The sequence below is a fragment of the Ochlerotatus camptorhynchus genome, unplaced genomic scaffold (assembly GCF_037179485.1).
Source record: "Ochlerotatus camptorhynchus isolate MF236.1 unplaced genomic scaffold, CSIRO-AGI_Acam_v1.1 ptg000081l, whole genome shotgun sequence".
Lineage (NCBI taxonomy): Eukaryota > Metazoa > Arthropoda > Insecta > Diptera > Culicidae > Ochlerotatus > Ochlerotatus camptorhynchus.
This window is the reverse complement of record NW_027040571.1, coordinates 848743-867909: the sequence shown is the minus strand read 5'-3', so window position 1 is coordinate 867909 and position 19167 is coordinate 848743. Positions and strand designations below refer to the sequence as shown.

The 19167-nt window shown below is 43.7% G+C and overlaps 1 protein-coding gene across 1 annotated transcript in view; it reads right to left on the bottom strand.

Moving 5' to 3' along the window:
- Positions 1–6783: 6783 nt before the first annotated feature.
- The window catches only part of Orco (odorant receptor co-receptor), a 47529-nt gene continuing 35145 nt past the window's right edge, over positions 6784–19167 (bottom strand). The window contains exons 6-8 of the mRNA XM_065217896.1: positions 7419–7623; positions 7151–7306; positions 6784–7002 (exon numbers count right to left, since the gene is read on the bottom strand). Of these exons, the coding sequence (XP_065073968.1) occupies positions 6952–7002; positions 7151–7306; positions 7419–7623 (412 nt within the window). The 3' untranslated portion in view covers positions 6784–6951. The remainder of the gene's footprint in view (positions 7003–7150; positions 7307–7418; positions 7624–19167) is intronic.

Here is a 19167-nt window from a genome sequence, read left to right as displayed (position 1 = left end):
CTTTTTGCCGTTTTGGACCACAGTGCATTGGGGTCAATAACGCATGTTGATTTTTATTCAAAAATAAATAAATCAATAAACAGGGCTGAGGCGGCATGTTCGAATCCTAGTCCGGCCTTGTCACATTTTCGAGTTGGAAACTTTCCCTGGGCATAGAGCTTGCCTCACAATATATAAATCCATGCATTGGTTGTCATTAGTGCTGGGTCTAGGATTATCCGAATATTTCGATTTTAATATTTATTAAATTTTGGTATTTTACAGATCACCTTTTTTTTATCCGGTCTTATGGTCACCTAAAACCAACTATTAAAGTCTGAAACGCGCAAAAATAGGTCAACTTTAAATTGGTGTAAAGTCTGTTCCAGTTAGTATTTGGCCGCTTCTGTTTAATTACTGTTGCGCCTTGTCGTAGCAAGAAACTATGGACAGCGTTTTGATCCGGAAGGAATGTTTATTTAGTTGTAAAAATTTCATCAGGATTCATATACTTGTATGTATGTATGTAAGGTAGCCACCATCCTTTCGAAGATCTTGTCTTGTATGCAGCTCCACTTAATAGCAAGATCAATTTGAGCTACCGATCTGAATTCACAATATCGCTGTATGAAGGGCCAAAAACGGTGGGGTGGACCCGTAAGCAGAGACACTTACGCGAAATCCACGGGAATTTAAGAATCTCCTTCCAACGATACGATCCAACAAATCGAATAACGCAATTCGCAATACTTATTAAGCTTCCTACAGGATGGTTTGTTAAGAAGGGCGCGTCAATCTCACTGAAACTGTTGGAGTAGAATTCACACCATCACAATCGAATCGGTAGGATAAAGAAAATGATAGTGTTTATTCCCTCCTAGACTCCGGTTGTCATACCACTCCAATCGTCCAGTTTCAGGTCAAATGATACCCTGATGCTCCCTCCCAACCCAGTATTTATTTATATATATAGTAAACATATGTAATGGAGAAATGAAATATATCAGAACATTAAAATACGTAATAATGAAAATACATTTATATGGATAAAAAAACTGGTATTCCGCAATGAAAATAATAATTATTTTACATACAATATGATGCAGCTCTATGTCTCCTCAGCTCCCAATAAGGAAGATGTAACCCTGAAATTTCCAACAAAAGACACAGAAAAGGAGATTTTGTTAGTAAGTTGGGTTCGTTGGATCAGGATTCACCTTGACAAGTGATGCGACCATGGTTCCAAATGAATCAGCGCCATCATGCATCACACCTGGATTTGCCCGAAGCCAAAACCAAATGGTGTATCATTGGGCCTTATTACGGGTGTCACTACACGGTGATAAGAAAGTGATACTCAGAATAAGAGCCGTGATTACCGTACAAATCAAATGGGAATCACTTCACCGTGACGACAAGTGACAACTTTTCACCGTGATGTGACATCCGTAATAAGCCCCCTTATAATATAAATCTGAAGACGTTCCATCATCGAAATGCTGAAAATGAACTTAGAGCATGAGCATGAGCAAAATTGATCGCCCGCGACTGCCAACACCAAAGAGCTGAAAACCAATTCAAACAAATCAAATCAACAGACAAAACCAGGGTGAAAGCTGTAAGAGTGAATCATTACAGTATAAATCTAGTGATGTTCCGTCATCAAAGAGCTGGAAGAAAACTCAAATAATTTAAATCAATAGATCCAGTCTGAATGAAGGCTGCAAAAAGAGAATAATTATACAGCAATGACCCCATTTTGTCAGCTAGCAAAGTATGTGTATCTTAAACATTCATCTTGAAGGAGGAAGGTATGAAATTACAATTATGTGGAATTATTGAAAAATAACAGTCTGATGCGCGGAGAGATTGACAGGATCGGGTCATAACTGTAATGTGAATATTAGGAAGATTTATCATCATCAAACTATTCTTGAATTGACCTGGAAGAATGCTTGTGAATAATTGTTATACAGATAAATTAAATTGATAAACTAAATGGTTCAAACAACAACTCCAGCCTGTAAAAAAGCTGAAAATAGGGAATCTTTACAATGTGGATCCCCGACGGTCTTCTACTTAGTAAGCAAAAGCGGCAGCCACCAGGCTAGTCGATCTGCTCAATTTAAATATTGAAACCTTATTTTATGAAGTTCTTAAGAATACCAATTGAAACACAATGTAAACAAATAAAAGTTAAGAGTCTCATCCGAATCAAATGATTCCAAACGATACGCATTCATAGAAATTAAGTTTAAATAGACAAAAGTAGAAAAATGGAACAATCTCACCAAATCAGTCCAACTGAATCCCTTGCAAGCAGCTATGTCACGCTTGGTGTAGTAGCTCCGATCATAGACCCGCCCTACGGGGATCAATCCTCTGGTCGAATGTAGTCGATTGCTCCATGACGCGAACACGAAGCGACCGCTCACAAAATCATGCAACGCGTAAACAAACTGAAATCAAAAACTATCACACGCGACGCCACAAATTTCTGTACCGGGAGCACAAGCGAAGAAAAAAAAACAAACAACGCAGATAGCGACACTTCTTCTGATGCCTGCAAACATGATGCATCACGTTTTCTTTTTCGATTCCAAAACTTCTCGGAAAGCGAGAAAACCACCAATCACACACGTATAACCGTCCGGGAGGCAGAGTGCCAGCGCTAATCTGGCAAAATCAGCGAACGCACGCACAAAACAGAAATAAACTTATACACAACCGTATCCGAACAGGTTCGAAGCTGAACTGCCCGTTCATCAGGATTCATATACTTGTTCAAAAATTACCGAAGATGGAACGTGACAGATGTGAAAAAATTCTGCACACTCACATTTTGATAGACGATGAAACTTACGTTAAAATGGACTTTGGACAAATCCCGGACTAAAAATTTTACTTTGCTAAACGTAAGGGGGATGCTCCGGATAAATTCAAATTTGTCTTTGCAGATAAATTCACTCACAAGTTGATGATGTGGCAAGGCATCTGCAGTTGCGGAAAGAAAACAAAGCTTTTCATCACTGGAGCGACTATGAAAGGACAACTTTACAAGGAGGAGTGTCTCTAGAACATAATTTTGCCTAGTTGAAGATGCTAATTTCAAATAACAGACTGTAGTGGTAATTTTTATACGATAGATGGAGTAGATGAAAGCATAGAGTTGATAGTTCCGTTAGAGTACGGCAGTGTGAAGATTGTATATAGATATTAGACAAGCGAGCTAGGACAACTTTTAAGGAAGGTACAAATCGGTTTTTTCATCTCTCTTTACCAAACTCCCCCTTTGGAGATGGATGGTGAGGGGTGTCCCCCCCCCCCGCCACCACTGGCAAAAAGAGATGAAAACCGACCCGCTCATGTACCAACTGTGTGTTTGAAACAGTTCTACCGATTTTTTACCGCACTTCAGTTGTTATTTTGAAGGAAGGCATCCAGTCGTAGGTTTGGACATTGCAACTATTGTTTACCCCTACCACGATATGTGCTCCTGTCATAATTTTGCCGTTCATTCAATCACACAAAGGTCCCGTAAAATTCTGGCCTGACTTAGCCAGCTGCCATTACAGCCGCGATGTCATAGAATGGTATAAGCAGAATAATGTCGATTTTATTGAGAAAAGTATCAATCCACCAAATTGTCCAGATTTTCGTCCCATTGAAAAATTTTGGCCAATCATCAAGCGCAAATTGAAGAAATGGGGCAAAACAATTAAAACACCATCTGATTTGGAGAAGTGGTGGAAAAGGATGGTAGATGAAGTTGACAGTACTACTGTGCAAGCAATGATGATAGATATTCCGCAAAAAGTTCGAAAATTCATCCGAAAAGCTGACGAATAGTTTTCCCCCTCCTTTTCCCTTAAAGCTAAATTAAAATCAAACCAAATGATACCTTTAGAGTTTTGTACTTTATTTCCCCTTGGAGAAATGACCTATTTTGTGCGGCCAAATTCTAAATAGAACAGCATTTATTTCTGTTAAAAATGCATAAAAAACTGAAATTCTGCATTTGGAAGTTGAGTGTATATACAATGGTTGCTATGATGAGTTTTCACTGTTTGCTCTCCAGTTTTCAAAATGACATCCAAGCAAGTGGAGCACTGGATGTGTCCAAATCGACCTTAACAAACGTTTTAAAAGTGTTCGTGGAGCGTCTGTTGACCACCAGGAAGCCTGGAAGCGGCGGCAATTGTAATCTGGACGTAGCAGCGACGACGAAGAAGGCGGCTGTGAAATATAAGCGGAATCCTAACCTCCCCATCCGGGACGTCGCTGGCAAGCTCAATATCTCCCACACTACTGTGCAGTGGGCCAAAAAACGAGCCGGGTTGTCGACGTTTAAGAAGGTGAAGGTGGCGAACCGATATTACAAACAAAACACGTCGGCAGAGCAGCGGTCCCGAAAGCTCTTTACGAATCTGCTCACAAAGTTCGACTGTGTCGTTATGGACGACGAAACTTATGTGAAGGCGGATTTCAAGCAGCTTCCGGGACAGGAGTTTTATACCGCATCAAGTAAAGGAAAGGTGGCTGAAATTTTCAAAACCATCAAACTATCGAAGTTCCCGAAAAATATCTCGACTGGCAAGCCATATGAACGTGTGGTCTAAAAAGCGGCATTTTCATTACTACGGGAACCATCAATCAAGAGATCTACGTCCAGGAGTGCCTGGAAAAGCGGCTGCTACCATTCCTAAAGCAATATAATAGACCTGTGCTGTTCTGGCCGAACTTGGCGTGTTCTGGCCGGATGCGAACAACGTGGTTGTGGTACCCAAAGACCACAACCCTCCCAACAGCCCAGAACTTCACCCTATCGAACGGTATTGGGTCTTGGTCAAACGGAATAATAAAAAAAAAAACTAATAAATCCATGGAAAACGAGCAGCAGTTTAAATCTAACTGGCGTTCGGCGGCGAATAAGGTCGATGAGACCATTGTGCAAAATTTAATGCAAAGGGTTAAGCGGAAGGCACGGTAGGTCGGATTTGGCAAACCAAAAGAATAATCGAACATTTTTTCCTTTTAATATATGAATTGAACATCCAAAATAAAAAAAAGAAGATTTTTGTGTTATGAATTTTGACTGAAAGAAACGGTTTTTTTTTTGTCAACCAATTTTTGCGCGTTCCAGTCTTTAGATAATGATTTGGGAGAATAGAAATGAAAACTTTTGAGAGAGAATAAACCATTATTTGGATGATATCTGAATAGTTACTATCCGCCTGATAACCAAAGCAGAATTTCACGATTTCTTTTTGCAAGTGAATTTCATGAAAATTCGATGGAAAACTACAGTGAATTATGAAAAAAGCTTCATTGACTTCTTGAAAGAATAATTTAAAATTTAAAAGTAATCTTAGGATGAATTGCATGATTGTTAATAGGAGTGTTCTGCTTCCAATGTTTCTTAATTTCAATTGATACAATATTGAGTAGTGGAAAGCACGATTTTGTCTATACTGAATTCGAATTCAACGGTATTCCTTTTGTCTAAAAGTAATTTTATTGTAAAATACAGAAGTATTCGGATAGTTGCAGTCCTAGCTCTAGTAGTAATAGGAAGCTCTTAATTAACAACAGTTGAAGTGCTTCAAACAACACTAAGTTCTTCTTTTCCATTACTTAACGTCGGTATCTGTTCCGCAATCTAGTGCCAATCACCGACGGACATCGATTGCCATCCATTGACGACAATCGAATGTGCAGGAAGGCAGCTCCCACACCTGCGTAGGATATCGCACCCATTCAAACATACACATGGGCCGGGACCAACGGCTTTACTTTCCTTCCGAAGGAAGACGTGACCAGAGATTTTTATGCCTCAGAAAAATCCCACCGACCTCGGCTGGGATTGAACCCAGACCCATTGGGGTGAGAAAGCAGTCACGCTTACCACTACACTACCGGCGCCGGCCCAACAACACTAAGTTGACAGAAGGCAAAACGCTCGTGTAAGAATCGTAAATAAAAGGAAGAAAAAAGATGGTTTAAAGGTAGGTGAATTATTTCAACTTTTTCAATTGCTTCATAGCAAGATAAGTTAGATAAACCGTATTCAGCATTTCCAGCGACCAAAAAGTTCCATCATGTTTGAACCGATTTTTAAGTCAAAATCAACAGAATTCCAATGATAAAGCAACTTTGCTTCATGCTAAAGGGCATTCTTTCCGCATATGCACTAAGCACAACCTCCGCTCTACACCTCTTTCTTGAACGGGTTTTAACAATAAATGAAATATTTCTATCAAATATAACTTCTATATTTATCCCCCTTTTCATACGTACCGTTGAATTTGATAAAGAGCCACACATTGTTGAGATATTGTTAAAAATCTGACACTGTTTCACATTCCAAATTCGTCCTACGAGTTTCAATTCCGTCCAAACACATTGAAATGCCATTGGATTTTCATCGTCCTACGGATGGAGGTAGAAAAAGCGAGTTCGCTAGGAGCGCTTCTTTTGTTTTGAGAACAATTAGTGTACATAATACGCTCTAATAGGCTTTGTGTTGTAACTTGTGAACTAACGCATCAGTGCACGGTGAAATCATTGATTGTACTGATGTTTTCTGCTCGATAGAACGAGAATGGACGAGTACGACAAAGTAGCGCTCTACCCTATGCATTTCAATCCCACCGAAATTGAATTTCGAGTTCGTTAAGATGAGACTACACAAAACGCATATCCTTAAATTATTAAGAAACAATGGATATGCTGGATTCCGTGCTGTCATGCCTTTATTTCTGATAGGTTAACTGTTCCATACAATATTCAACAACAATATCCTCATACTCTTCTACACAGCAGTGCACTGAGTCTAGTCTAGTTTTCTGTATATTGACCAATTTTTCTTAAATGCTAGGTACAAAAATCGATGTCATGTCATGTATTGCCGTTTGGATTTATCAGTGTTAACAATAGTACGGTATAAATTTCAACAATTTAAAGATAAAAAACTTATTTCAACTGCACCAACACCATGAAGTAGGTGACGACCGCTCCCAGAACCTGTGAACAACGTGAATGAAGAGAACGAAACGAATCATTAATTACGTTGGTCTATTTTTTTGCAGCTTTTTCTTATATACGGTGCTAGCTTCGATCGATTGATTTTCATCATTTCGTACCCGCCTCCCTAACCCCCTTCCAAACTCACCGATGCAAACAGATCCAGTGAAACGGTGAAAAACTTTGCCCCGGAAATGGTCATCGCCTTCTGGCACTGTTGGCAAACGATCTGCACGAAAGTTTTCGCCTCCTCGGACCCGTCGTACCAGTGGCACGAATAGGCCGCCTCCATCACCGATGAGCTCTGGTCTCGATAAAGTGACAAAACAAAAATACGGAAAAGAGAGAGAGAGAGATAGAAATTTTATTTAATTGCGAGTTCAGTTTTGGGCTCCGATAAACTCAATTTGGCCTACCTCCTCAATCAGTCGGTTGCCGAATATGCAGAACAGGAACACCTGAGCCAAAGCGTACACCAGATAACCGATCACGGTCAGACCGTACACGTTGAGTCCATCGATTTTGGTAGCCTGGTAGGCCAGCAGGGTCAGCTTGATGGTCGAGGTCAACATATGCAGCAACAGGGCAGCACCGTAGGTATCACCGATGGCCGACACGAGGCTGGTGGTGATGGTGGGACGGGGTGGCGATTCCATGGAAATGAAAACGAACGACGGAAAATGAACGCCGGTTCTCGGACTTGGATAGTAATTATATGCTTGGACAGTATTCTGCTTCGGATGTATAGTTTAATGATTGAATAAATAATGGAATAATATTGATTTTTGGTAAGAGAAGTTTACCACCTGTTGCCATGAAAGATGGTACACTTAATAAACTAGCATTCAGGACTTATTTTCACCAGTCACTATGAGTTACATTATAGCAAATGCTTAAAAATTATTCAAACAGATGGTGTCTACAATATTGATTATCGTTTACTCAAATTGAAAAAAAAAACGCAGGTCACCCATATAATAGGTCGTATGAATAAAAGCGTTTACTTTACTTTTCCCGTAAGAAAAGCACGGGAAAGTAAAGTAAACTCTTTTTATTCATAGAGATCTCCAAGCACAATCTCACGAACACTAAAATCCAACATCCATACGAAAAAACGAAGAAGAAGAAGAAACAAAAAGGTATCGCGATATCACAACTACTTAAAAAGGTAGCGCGCGGTCTCACGCACACTTTTGTGTATCTGGAGAACTCTATACGGCCCAATGACTGAAAAAAAATCCTTCGATGTTCTTCAAATGTCTGCACTGCCGATGAGAGTAACTCAGTAACTGAGTCGAATTCAATTCAAAATTGCAAAAAGTGGCGTTACTTAGTGAATAAGTAAAATTTAACTCACTTTTCCAGGAAAAACTGTTTGAATATAAGGAAAATCGACCAAAATTTTACTCCAGTGTAAGAGTTTATCAATATACTGAGGGGAATTTCCTCATATTCAAGATGATTTCCTGAAAAATCTAAGAACATTTTACTGTTTCACTGAGTAACTTCACGTTTTTAGCCATATTTGACTCAATTTTGAAATGTTCACATTGGCCGTGTGTTGTGACGGCCGAGAGTAATGATGAATACAACAGCTAATCGACGAATTCAATTTATTTAACCACTTTTAATTAATAACTTTTACATCTTCATCCGCGTCTCCGGACATGATTTCGGCGTCTCTCCAGTAACTGTACCGCACTTCATCTTTTTCTGTTCACACACGTACAAGGCTCAATGACAACTCGGGAAGGTGAGTAATTCAAGGTATTGGCAAAATAAATCAAGATACTGAATGCTAAGGTGTAACATCTCTCCCCCTTGAGAAAGAAAAATTCTTCGAGCCCGTTGCAAAAATTAAAAAAAAATCACAAATCACAAATTCAATTTTGTTGGAGCCTTCACCACCCTGGTAGAACGCCTCAAGGGTTGTGCGACTTCCGTTGCTGGGATTGATCCAGTCCTAGTATTCGAAGGGCCTTCCATTGGATCTGGATCAGGTTCCGCTGGTCGTTGATCAACTTGCATCTCCGGAGTACAGACCGGAGCAGTTGTTGACGTTTCCTTGGTATATTCAGGAGTAGCTACTCCTGACGGAGAAGCAGCCACCCCCTGACTACAGTACTTTCCCGGTCTGGCACTATTCGGTGAAGTATCCGGAAGATGAGCGCCCACACCGACGATATGGTCGATATGACGCTCCCAGCACCGCCCGTCATCCAAGCGGACAGCATACCGAAGTTTTCCAACTTTCTCCGCAATCTTTCCAAACTTCCATTTGTCAGCAGACAAAAAATCTCGAACACGCACACGATCACCGACTTTGAATTCTCGTACTATGTAGTTCTTCGCACTAACGACCTCGTTCTTCGGTAGCATTAAGTCAATTCTTGATCTTATCTGTCGACCAAACATCATCATAGCGGGTGATTGTCCAGTCGTAGGATGTATCATCTTCCGGTATACCAATAGTATGTTGCAGAGTTCCACATTCAGCTGCATCTTTGTGCACTTTAGTGACTTCAATTTCTGCTTCATTGTTTGAACATAGCGCTCAGCTTGCCCATTTGTTGCAGGGTGATAGGGCGCTCCCATCTTGTGAACTATACCGTTCATCCGCAGGAACTGCTGAAATTGCTCGGATGTAAACTGAACACCGTGATCGCTCACAAGCACCGACGGTATTCCAAAAGTACTGAAAATTTCACGACACATCCGGATTGTGCTATCGGTAGTGATGGAGCTACATACTCGAACCTCCGGCCATTTGGTATAGGCATCGACCAGAATGAAAAAGTATGTGTCCATGAATGGTCCCGCGAAGTCGACATGAACTCTTTGGAACGGTGCAGTAGGGGCTTCCCAGCAGTGTAATGACATCTTCGCCGGCACGGGTCTCACCGACTGACACTCGACACAACTTGCGATCATCTCCTCAATAGCACTGTCCATTCCGTTCCACCAGCAATATCCTCTTGCTAATGACTTAGTCCGCGTTGTTCCAAAGTGCGTAGAATGCAACTCCTCGAGAACTTGCTTCCGTAGAGAATGTGGCACATACACCCATATACCACGCAGCAGACAGCCTTTTTGCAGAGTGAACTCGCTCTGGTCAATTCCAAATCTATCCTTTCCCTCGACCAGTACACCGTATTTGATTCCTTGAATTAAATTCCTTACGGTTGAATCTTCAGCAGTTGCTTGAGCTAATTCAGCAACAGTAAGTGGAAGTGTTTCGATTTGGTACATTTCTACTAAGTCCGACTCTTCAATCACGTTATCTGCGTCAGCTAATTTCAGTGGAATTCGAGACAAAGCATCTGCATTGGCATGGTTCACCGACTTTCGGAACCGTATTTCATAATCAAATGACTGCAAGTAGGTTGCATAATGCTGCATCCTCAGGGCGGACATAATAGGCAATCCTTTGTGCTCCCCGAATATTTTGGTTACTGCTTGATTGTCTGTAACCAAAGTGAATCTGCGACCGTACAGAAATTGGAAAAATTTCTTGACGCCAAAAATTATCGCGTACGCCTCTTTGTCCACGTGTAGGTACGCTTGTTGGGTTCGATTCAGCGTTTGGGATGCAAACTGAATCGGACGCTCCGAACCATCTGGGTAGATGTGGCTAAGTACGGCTCCAACTCCATATGGCGATGCATCGGTAGCCAACAGCAGGGGCAACTCGAAGGAATAATGTACGAGGCAGGTTTCCGCTTGCATTTGTTCCTTCACAGCGTGAAAAGACTTCTCACATTGCTTACTCCATACGAACGGCACATCGTTTTTAAGAAGGTTGTTCAGGGGATAGAGCACAGTACTCAGGTTCCGGAAAAATCTACCATAGTAATTGATAAGACCAACAAATGAACGTACCTCGTCCTTGTTTTCCGGTCTCCGCATCTCCTGGATTGCCTCTACCTTTTTCTGGATCTTGTGGATGCCCTTACAATCGATCAGATACCCGCAGTACTCTATCACATCCGCGAAAAACTCGCATTTGTCACGGTTGACTCGAATGTTATTTTCATCCAGACGGCGCAAAACTTCCTCCAATCGACGCAAATGAGTCTCGTCATTATGTCCAGTGATCTTGATGTCATCCAAAAATACACTGACACCCTCGATTCCTTGCAGCAATGCCTCCATTTGTCGTTGCCAGATGGCAGGCGCCGATGCCACCCCGTACATTAGACGGCTCGGACGATACAGACCTCGGTGAGTGCTTAGGGTAAGAATTTCACGATCCTCCGGAGCAACTTCCATTTGCAAGTAGGCCTGCACTAGGTCAATTTTGCTAAATTTCTTCCCGCCAGCCAGGGAGGCGAACAGCTCATCCACCGTTGGAAGCGGGTGCTTATCCACCACCAGATTAGGGTTGACAGTTTGTTTATAATCCCCGCAGATACGTACACGGTTGTGGGATTTCTTTACTGGCACAATCGGCGTCGCCCAATTACTGTGGTTGACCTTTACCAACACTCCTTCAGCTTCTAATTTGTCGAGCTCAGCTTCAACAACCTTTTGCAGATTGAACGGAATTTTACGTGCTTTCAGGAATACAGGACGGACATCATGCTTCAGTGGCAGGTTCGCTTGAACACGGGAGATCTTACCGATGGAATCCTCGAACACTTTCGGAAACTTTTGCAGCAGCCTTTCCACAGTAGCAGCAGGATATTCATATGGAGTACCTTTATCTATCTCGTTAACTGCACTTTTCTTCAACAACAGTGTGTTCCAATCGACCGGCATACGACAGAGCCATTCGCGCCCGATCAACGGATGTTTTTCCGACTTCACGATGTATAATGGTAATAGTAAGTTTTGTCGATCGAATTCAACACACGCGTCCATTATCCCGAGCATTTCAATGTTTGTGTTGCAATAGCTCACGAGATTCACATCGCACTTCCGCAAGTTCGCTCCCGCGAGCAGTTTTTTCCAACAATTCACACTCACGATGGTAACGGGCGATCCTGTATCTACCTCGAAACGTAAGTCAACTCCATTTACGCGCACTTTCAACCAAAACTTTTGATTGTCCGATATGGAGTTCACCGAGCATACTTCACGAACTTCGGAATCACTGCAGTCTTTTCCGAGATCATCGACGAAGTTCGTTTGCACTGTGTTTTGCTTACCCGCCGGTCGTGAACCACCAGGCTTTGCCCCAGATTTCTTCAAGCACACTTTTTCTAGGTGTCCTTTAAGTCCACAGAATCTGCATTCAGTTTGTTTATGCTTGCAAGCATTGGCAAGGTGCGACTTGTCACCACAACGATAGCAGCTAATATCACTCCCAGCGGCCCCTTTTTGAACAAAACGCCTTTCCCCTTCGTTTAATTTGCTCTTCGACTTGTTCCGCTTACCTGGCTGGTGCTGCATTTTGTGGACTTCCTGCTTACCTTGGCTGCCTTCAATTTCAGCTCCACCTTTCTTTGAGAGTTCCATACCCACAGCGATATCACGAGCATCCTGCAGTGTGAGCTCTCTTTTTTTCAGCAGCCGGCTTCGAATGTCGTTCCTCTTAATGCCAAACACCAACTGGTTCCGGAGTGCAGTTTCCAGATACTGGCCAAAGTTGCAAGTAACTGCAATCCGTCGAAGTGCAACCAAATATTCATCAACGGACTCCTCCGGCGTAGCAGCATCTTTGTCGCCTTGGCGACGGCACTTAAAACGAAAGTTTTCACTGATTTCCAGTGGTCGGGGATTAAAAAACGCTTCCAGAATGTCAACAATCACTTGATATGTTTTCGTACGGGGCACTTCCGGCGCGATTTTGTCGCAAATTATGTCGTAGCTATCAGGGCCCATATAATGGAGCAGCAAACTTTTTCGCATCTGTTCGTCGACAATTCCGTAAATGGTGAACGCATTTTCCAGCTGTTCCACCCACCGCATCCACTTCAACTTGCGCTTGTCGAAGGGGTCAATAGCAAAACTTGGTGGTGGAACGCCAGCAGCAGCACGAGCAGCATCACCTTCTCCTCCCGGATTCGCCATCCTCGTCGCCAGAACTGTTGTGACGGCCGAGAGTAATGATGAATACAACAGCTAATCGACGAATTCAATTTATTTAACCACTTTTAATTAATAACTTTTACATCTTCATCCGCGTCTCCGGACATGATTTCGGCGTCTCTCCAGTAACTGTACCGCACTTCATCTTTTTCTGTTCACACACGTACAAGGCTCAATGACAACTCGGGAAGGTGAGTAATTCAAGGTATTGGCAAAATAAATCAAGATACTGAATGCTAAGGTGTAACACCGTGTGCATGATTATAAGGAAAATCGAGAACAACTTTTAATCCGTTTACGAGTATGTGCATAGACCCATTTAAAATTTCTTAGATTTTCATCATATTAGAGCAGATTTTGGAAGAAAATCGAGAATAGTTTACTGAGTAGGGTAAACGCAGCGTACCTCCACTAACGTTAATCCAATGTATTCCTATAGTGGCTTATGAAGACTCCATAACATTGGAACATATTGCACTAACGTACCGTGGAGGTGCGTTTACCCTATATACGTTTGGGAATTTGAGTACACGGAACGCAAAAAAAAATGAGTTAGATTCAATGGCGATGTAGCAAAAGTTTTCAAAAGCGAGACTTTTCCACCATTCTGCGCCCGATCACTATGCAAACAGCACAACCCCAGCCTTCATGGCCGAACATTAAACTTTGCTATCAAAGCTACCAACAACCATAGTCGCACATCAAACAGCATGGTTTGCTCTTCCATTTCAATCTCACTCGGCATACAATTCTCTACCGACAAATCGATTATTTGACTTGCTTTGCTGATCGCACTGTGGATTACATCTGCCACATTTTTTGTTGGTTTAAAGCTTCCCTGCTAACCTTATGCTTTTGTGGCTTGCGAGCAGGGTTGCACCAACTCACTTTGCTATACATTTTTATTCGGAATTTTGAAATCACTAGATGTTATAATGGTATGTTATTCTTCTAAATTACAAGTCAGACATAACATTTGATAACGACACAAAAGCTTTTGTAAACAAACTTTTTAAAGCCCTTTACACGCAAATCGAAGTATGCTCACACAAACCAACAACATCATTGGATAGGGGCAACTCTCACCTTTTCGTAAGTGGTATTTGTTTGCGTGAGCGTACTTTTGTTCGCGTTTAAAGGGCCTTAAAAAGTTTGTTTACAAGTGCTTTTGTGCCGTTATCAAATGTTATGCCTGAAGTTTAGAGTTTGTAAAGTCTGTGTTTGATGCCCTGTGAATTGCGAACTGTGGGATAGCAAGAATGCGGTATCCTATCCCTCCACTGCTACCACCGTTTGACAGCTCATGATTCGTCATCCATCAACCAACGTCGTGTCCAACCGACTTCGGGTACGCGCCAACAACGAACGACCGGTACGTGAAACCACATCTTCCTTTCTCGACCTCTTGTCAAGATCCCTTTTTCAAAGTTTAGGTCGTTCGCAACCGTCTGATATCTCTTCAAATCATTTGACCAATCACCGTCATCCAAAGATTTTGAAACTTTGAGCAACAAGTCGTCACAGGCTGTTACGATGCGAACTTGTTCTTCTATCAAGAATTCCACTGCGTTAGCTTCGAGACATGCAATTTCCCATTGTTACGAACGCGATACAGGTACGGGAACACGACGAATTAATTAGTTCTATTCAAAATAATGAGAAGTAACTAGATTATTGTTTTCACCTCTCTTTGAAATAAAAATAATAAACATATCACCAGCTAGGCGCAGGCAACAAAAGCGCAAGCAATAAATATTTCTCTATGCGCATTACCTGGTAACTTTTAAAGAATGAAGTGATTACCTGCCTAGAAGAAGGAAATGTGTCGTAAATAAAGATTGTTGGAAAAACCCCAGAAGATGGAAATGTGCCATAGAACAAGATGGCAAGGAATTTACCTACGACACATCATACGAAGGACTAGATCACCCATTAGATTTTACCTGTTAAACTTTTTAGGTTTAAGATTAGCTATATAAGGAACATGAATTGTTAAATATAGTTAGTGATTCTCTGCTTGATCGTCAAGTAGTTCAGTTCGGTGTTTGCTCGGTCTCTCGAGTTGTTTGAAAAGTTCGTGGCGATAGTGTTCGCGCTCTCTCTTTCGCGGTTTGTCGTGCGTGTGTGTGTGCCCCGAAATGGGGAAGCATCGGTCGCGAAGCCCGGCGAAGGTCCAGAACCCCGGTGAAGGAAGCTCCGGTGTGCCTACCTCGAACAGCTTTGCTGTTCTCCCCATGGATGGGAATATCCTGCCAGCTGTGTTGGAAAAACGCAGCAAGAAGAGAAAGAAGAATCGAGGCCAGCCCGATGTCACTGCGACGAACGCCAGCGACATCGGTGATTTCGGCGACGCCATCGGCAACGAAAATTCTGCCGGCCCGAGTGCGGCAAAAGTGAAGCTACCTCCATTGGTAGTGAAAAATGCCCATCTTAATGAGCTCATCGCAGATCTAGCGACGCTGGGCGTTAAAGCCCAATACAAGTTGGGCAGAGTCGGCACCAAGGTGGTGCTCCGTACCAAAGCGGAGTATGACTTGGTCGTCGCCCACCTGAGGACTTCCAAGGTGGAATTCTTCACCCACGACATTCCCGGTGAGAAGCCATTCAAGGTCGTCATTAGGGGCCTACCAAACTTCGACCCGAAGTTTATCGAAGCTGAAATCAGAGACCGGTACAAGCTGGCCCCAAGTGCCGTCTATCGGATGACAAGGAAGGACGAAAATGTGAAGGCGTATCCGGATAGCCTTTTCCTGGTATACTTCCAGAAGGGAACGGTGACGCTCAACGCGCTGAAGGCCATCCGCTCCATCAATTCCATCATCGTCCGCTGGGAGCCATACCGTGGCGGCCATCGTGATGTGACTCAGTGCCAACGGTGTCTGAACTTTGGACACGGCACCCGCAACTGCAACATTAAGCCACGCTGTGGTAATTGCGCTTAAGACCACGCCACTTCCGACTGCCCTGTGGATGGAGCCGTGGCGATAAAATGCGCTAACTGTGGTGGTGCTCACCAAGGTTCCGACAGACAGTGCTCCAAACGCGAGGACTTCAAACGCATCCGAAAACAGGCGGCAACTAACAACCAACCAGGACGCAAGAAGGACAAAGTCCCGGCATTTCGGACGGAGGATTTCCCGCCTCTTCGTGCTCCTCAGCAAAGGCAAGAGAATTCGCGGGTGCATTCCGCTCAAGCAACTTCTGGTGATTCTGCTGGCCAAAGCTCTCCATCCCCCCTGGATTCTGGAGACAACCACCAGCGCAAAACAACAACCCCGATCTGTTCTCAGCGGATGAACTGATAGAAATTTTTGTCAACATGTCCGGTGCTCTTCGTAAGTGCCGCAATACACCCGAACAGATCCAAGTGTTCGGTAAGTTCATCATCCAGTATGGTGTCTAAACCGCTAAGTATCGTCACCTGGAATGCTTGCTCTGTAAGAGCAAAAGAGATTGAGCTTGCCGACTTCCTCCGCAAGCACAGCATCGACGTGGGCCTTCTAATCGAGACCCATCTAAAGTCCGGCGACAGCTTCTGGTTGCCTGACCACAACATTATCAGGCTTGATCGCACCAGCTCCAGGGGGGGGGGGGGGGGTGGTGTTGCGGTCGTCGTCAAGAAAGGAATAAAATACCACACTCTGTCCCATATCCGCACCACTATCATCGAGGCCCTTGGTGTGGAGGTGGAGTCGTCGACTGGATACGTCCAGTTCATCGCCGTCTACTGCCCTCGACAGTGTGCCGCCAGCAGTGGACTAGCGGCTAAATTCAAGAAGGACCTTTCCACCATCACCCGTAACGGTTCCCGCTTCGTAGTAGGAGGAGATCTAAACGCTCGCCATGAGGCCTGGCTTAACTACAGGCAGAACCAGAACGGTCGTCTGCTGTTCGACCACTCACAGCATGGGCTGTACTCCGTTTGGTTTTCGGATGAGCCAACATTTATCTCACCGGCGGGCAACCCATCGACGCTAGACCTGTTCCTGACAAATATCGGCTTGTCCAAGCCGGTAGCCTTGAACGAACTCAGTTCCGACCACCAACCGGTGGTGTCTGAGCTGGGCTGCAACGTGGCTCCTGCTGCAAGCCTGCTCAAGGACTATCATCGCGTAAACTGGGCCCAGTTTGGACGCGTGGTAGACAGGCACATCATCGACAACCCGCCGCTTGACACCGTGGAGGACATCGACCGAGCGTTGGAGGGACTCCACCCAGCCATAACCGTGGCTGACGAGGCGTGCGTCCGACGAGTTCCTGTGAGGGGTAAGTTTATTGCTATTGATTCCCACACCCAATTCTTAATTCGCCTGAGAAATGTTCGTAGACGCCAGTTTCAGAGGACTGGAGATCAAGCGATGAAACGTGAATTGGCCGATCTGAACAAGGAGATTGCTTCCAGAATGGTCTCACTCCGGAACGAAAGTTTCGGGCGGCTTGTCCAGAATCTGGACGACCGCTCCAGACCATTCTGGAAAGTTGCCAAGGTCTTAAAGACGCACCCTAAGCCCATTCCGCCACTAAAAGATGAAAATGATGACGATCGGCTCATAATCACCCCTCAGGAGAAAGCAAATGCGATTGGTGAGCATATTGCCAAATCGCACTTGCTTGGCTCCAACATCCAAAGTCCGCTCGAAGTTCAGGTTGAGCAATGCGTACTCAACCTTGATTCCTCCCCTTGTGCCATCCCTCCGGAGGATAGAATTACAGTGGAACAGATTTGCTCAGCGCTGAAATGCACCAAAAACATGAAGGCCCCCGGGTTTGACGGAATATTCAACCTAGTGTTGAAAAATCTCAGCATGAAGGTTCACTCTCTGCTGGCTGCTGACTTCAACAGATGCTTGGAACTGCACTACTTTCCAAGTATCTGGAAGACAGCGAAAATCATACCTATCCGCAAACCCGGGAAGGACCCAACGCTAGCTTCAAGCTACAGACCAATCAGCCTCCTTTCAGCGCTGAGCAAATTGTTCGAGAAACTCATTCTCAATCGTTTGCTCAAGTTTGTCGAGGAAAATAACATTCTCCTTCCGGAACAGTTTGGGTTCAGAAAGGGGCACTCCACCAATCACCAGGTAGTGCGGGTGATGAATAACATCCGAAGTAACAAAGCTGTATCCAAGTCCACAGCCATGGCCTTGTTAGACGTTGAGAAAGCGTTTGATAATGTCTGGCACAATGGGCTTGTATACAAGCTCTGTAACATCAACTTTCCATTACATCTGGTTAAAATCACCCGTAGCTACCTCCAGCAAAGGTCGTTTAAGGTATCGTTGAATGGTTGTCTTTCAGCCACGTTTTCCATCCCAGCAGGAGTCCCGCAAGGCAGTCTGCTGGGCCCCTTGCTTTACAGCATTTCGACAGTGAGCATGCATAAGGGCCTATACGCGATGATCGATTCTCTGCATCGATTTTCTATTTGCATTGCTACAGCTAAGCGAAACAATTTTCTTGAATTTGTTCAATGCAGAGTAGTAAAAGGTTGTATTGGCTATCAAAAGCAACAGCAAACGCACCGAGAAACGTTAAATCTAGCGAGTTATTAACAAAAGAGAAAATCGACGAAGAGAATCGATCATCGCGTATAGGCCCTTATGCATGCTCACTGTCGATTTACACTTCCGACATTCCTCCCCTTGGAGATGGTTGCGTGTTTTTCCTGTTCGCAGATGATACCGCAATAGCCGTCAAAGGAAGGATGCCTCGAGAAATAACGAACAAACTTCAACGATGCCTTAACGCCTTTGCTGATTATGCCACCACGTGGAAAATCAAAATCAATGCTTCCAAAACACAAACAATCATGTTCCTCCATCGACAATCACCCAAACTAAAACCGGCTCCCTCTTGTACTGTAATCATGGATGGCACAAGGGTTGAGTGGTCCGCCGAAGTAACCTATCTCGGGATGTTGTTTGACGAAAAGCTCCTATTCCGCTCGCATGTGGAGAAAACCGTAGTCAAGTGTTCCGCCTTGGTTAGGAGTCTGTATCCGCTGATTTGCCGCAGATCCCGCCTCTCAAGGGTGAACAAACTGGCCGTCTACAAACAAATCATAGCACCTGCGATCCTCTACGCAGCTCCGGTGTGGGAATCATGTGCACAGACTCACAGGAACAAAATTCAGGT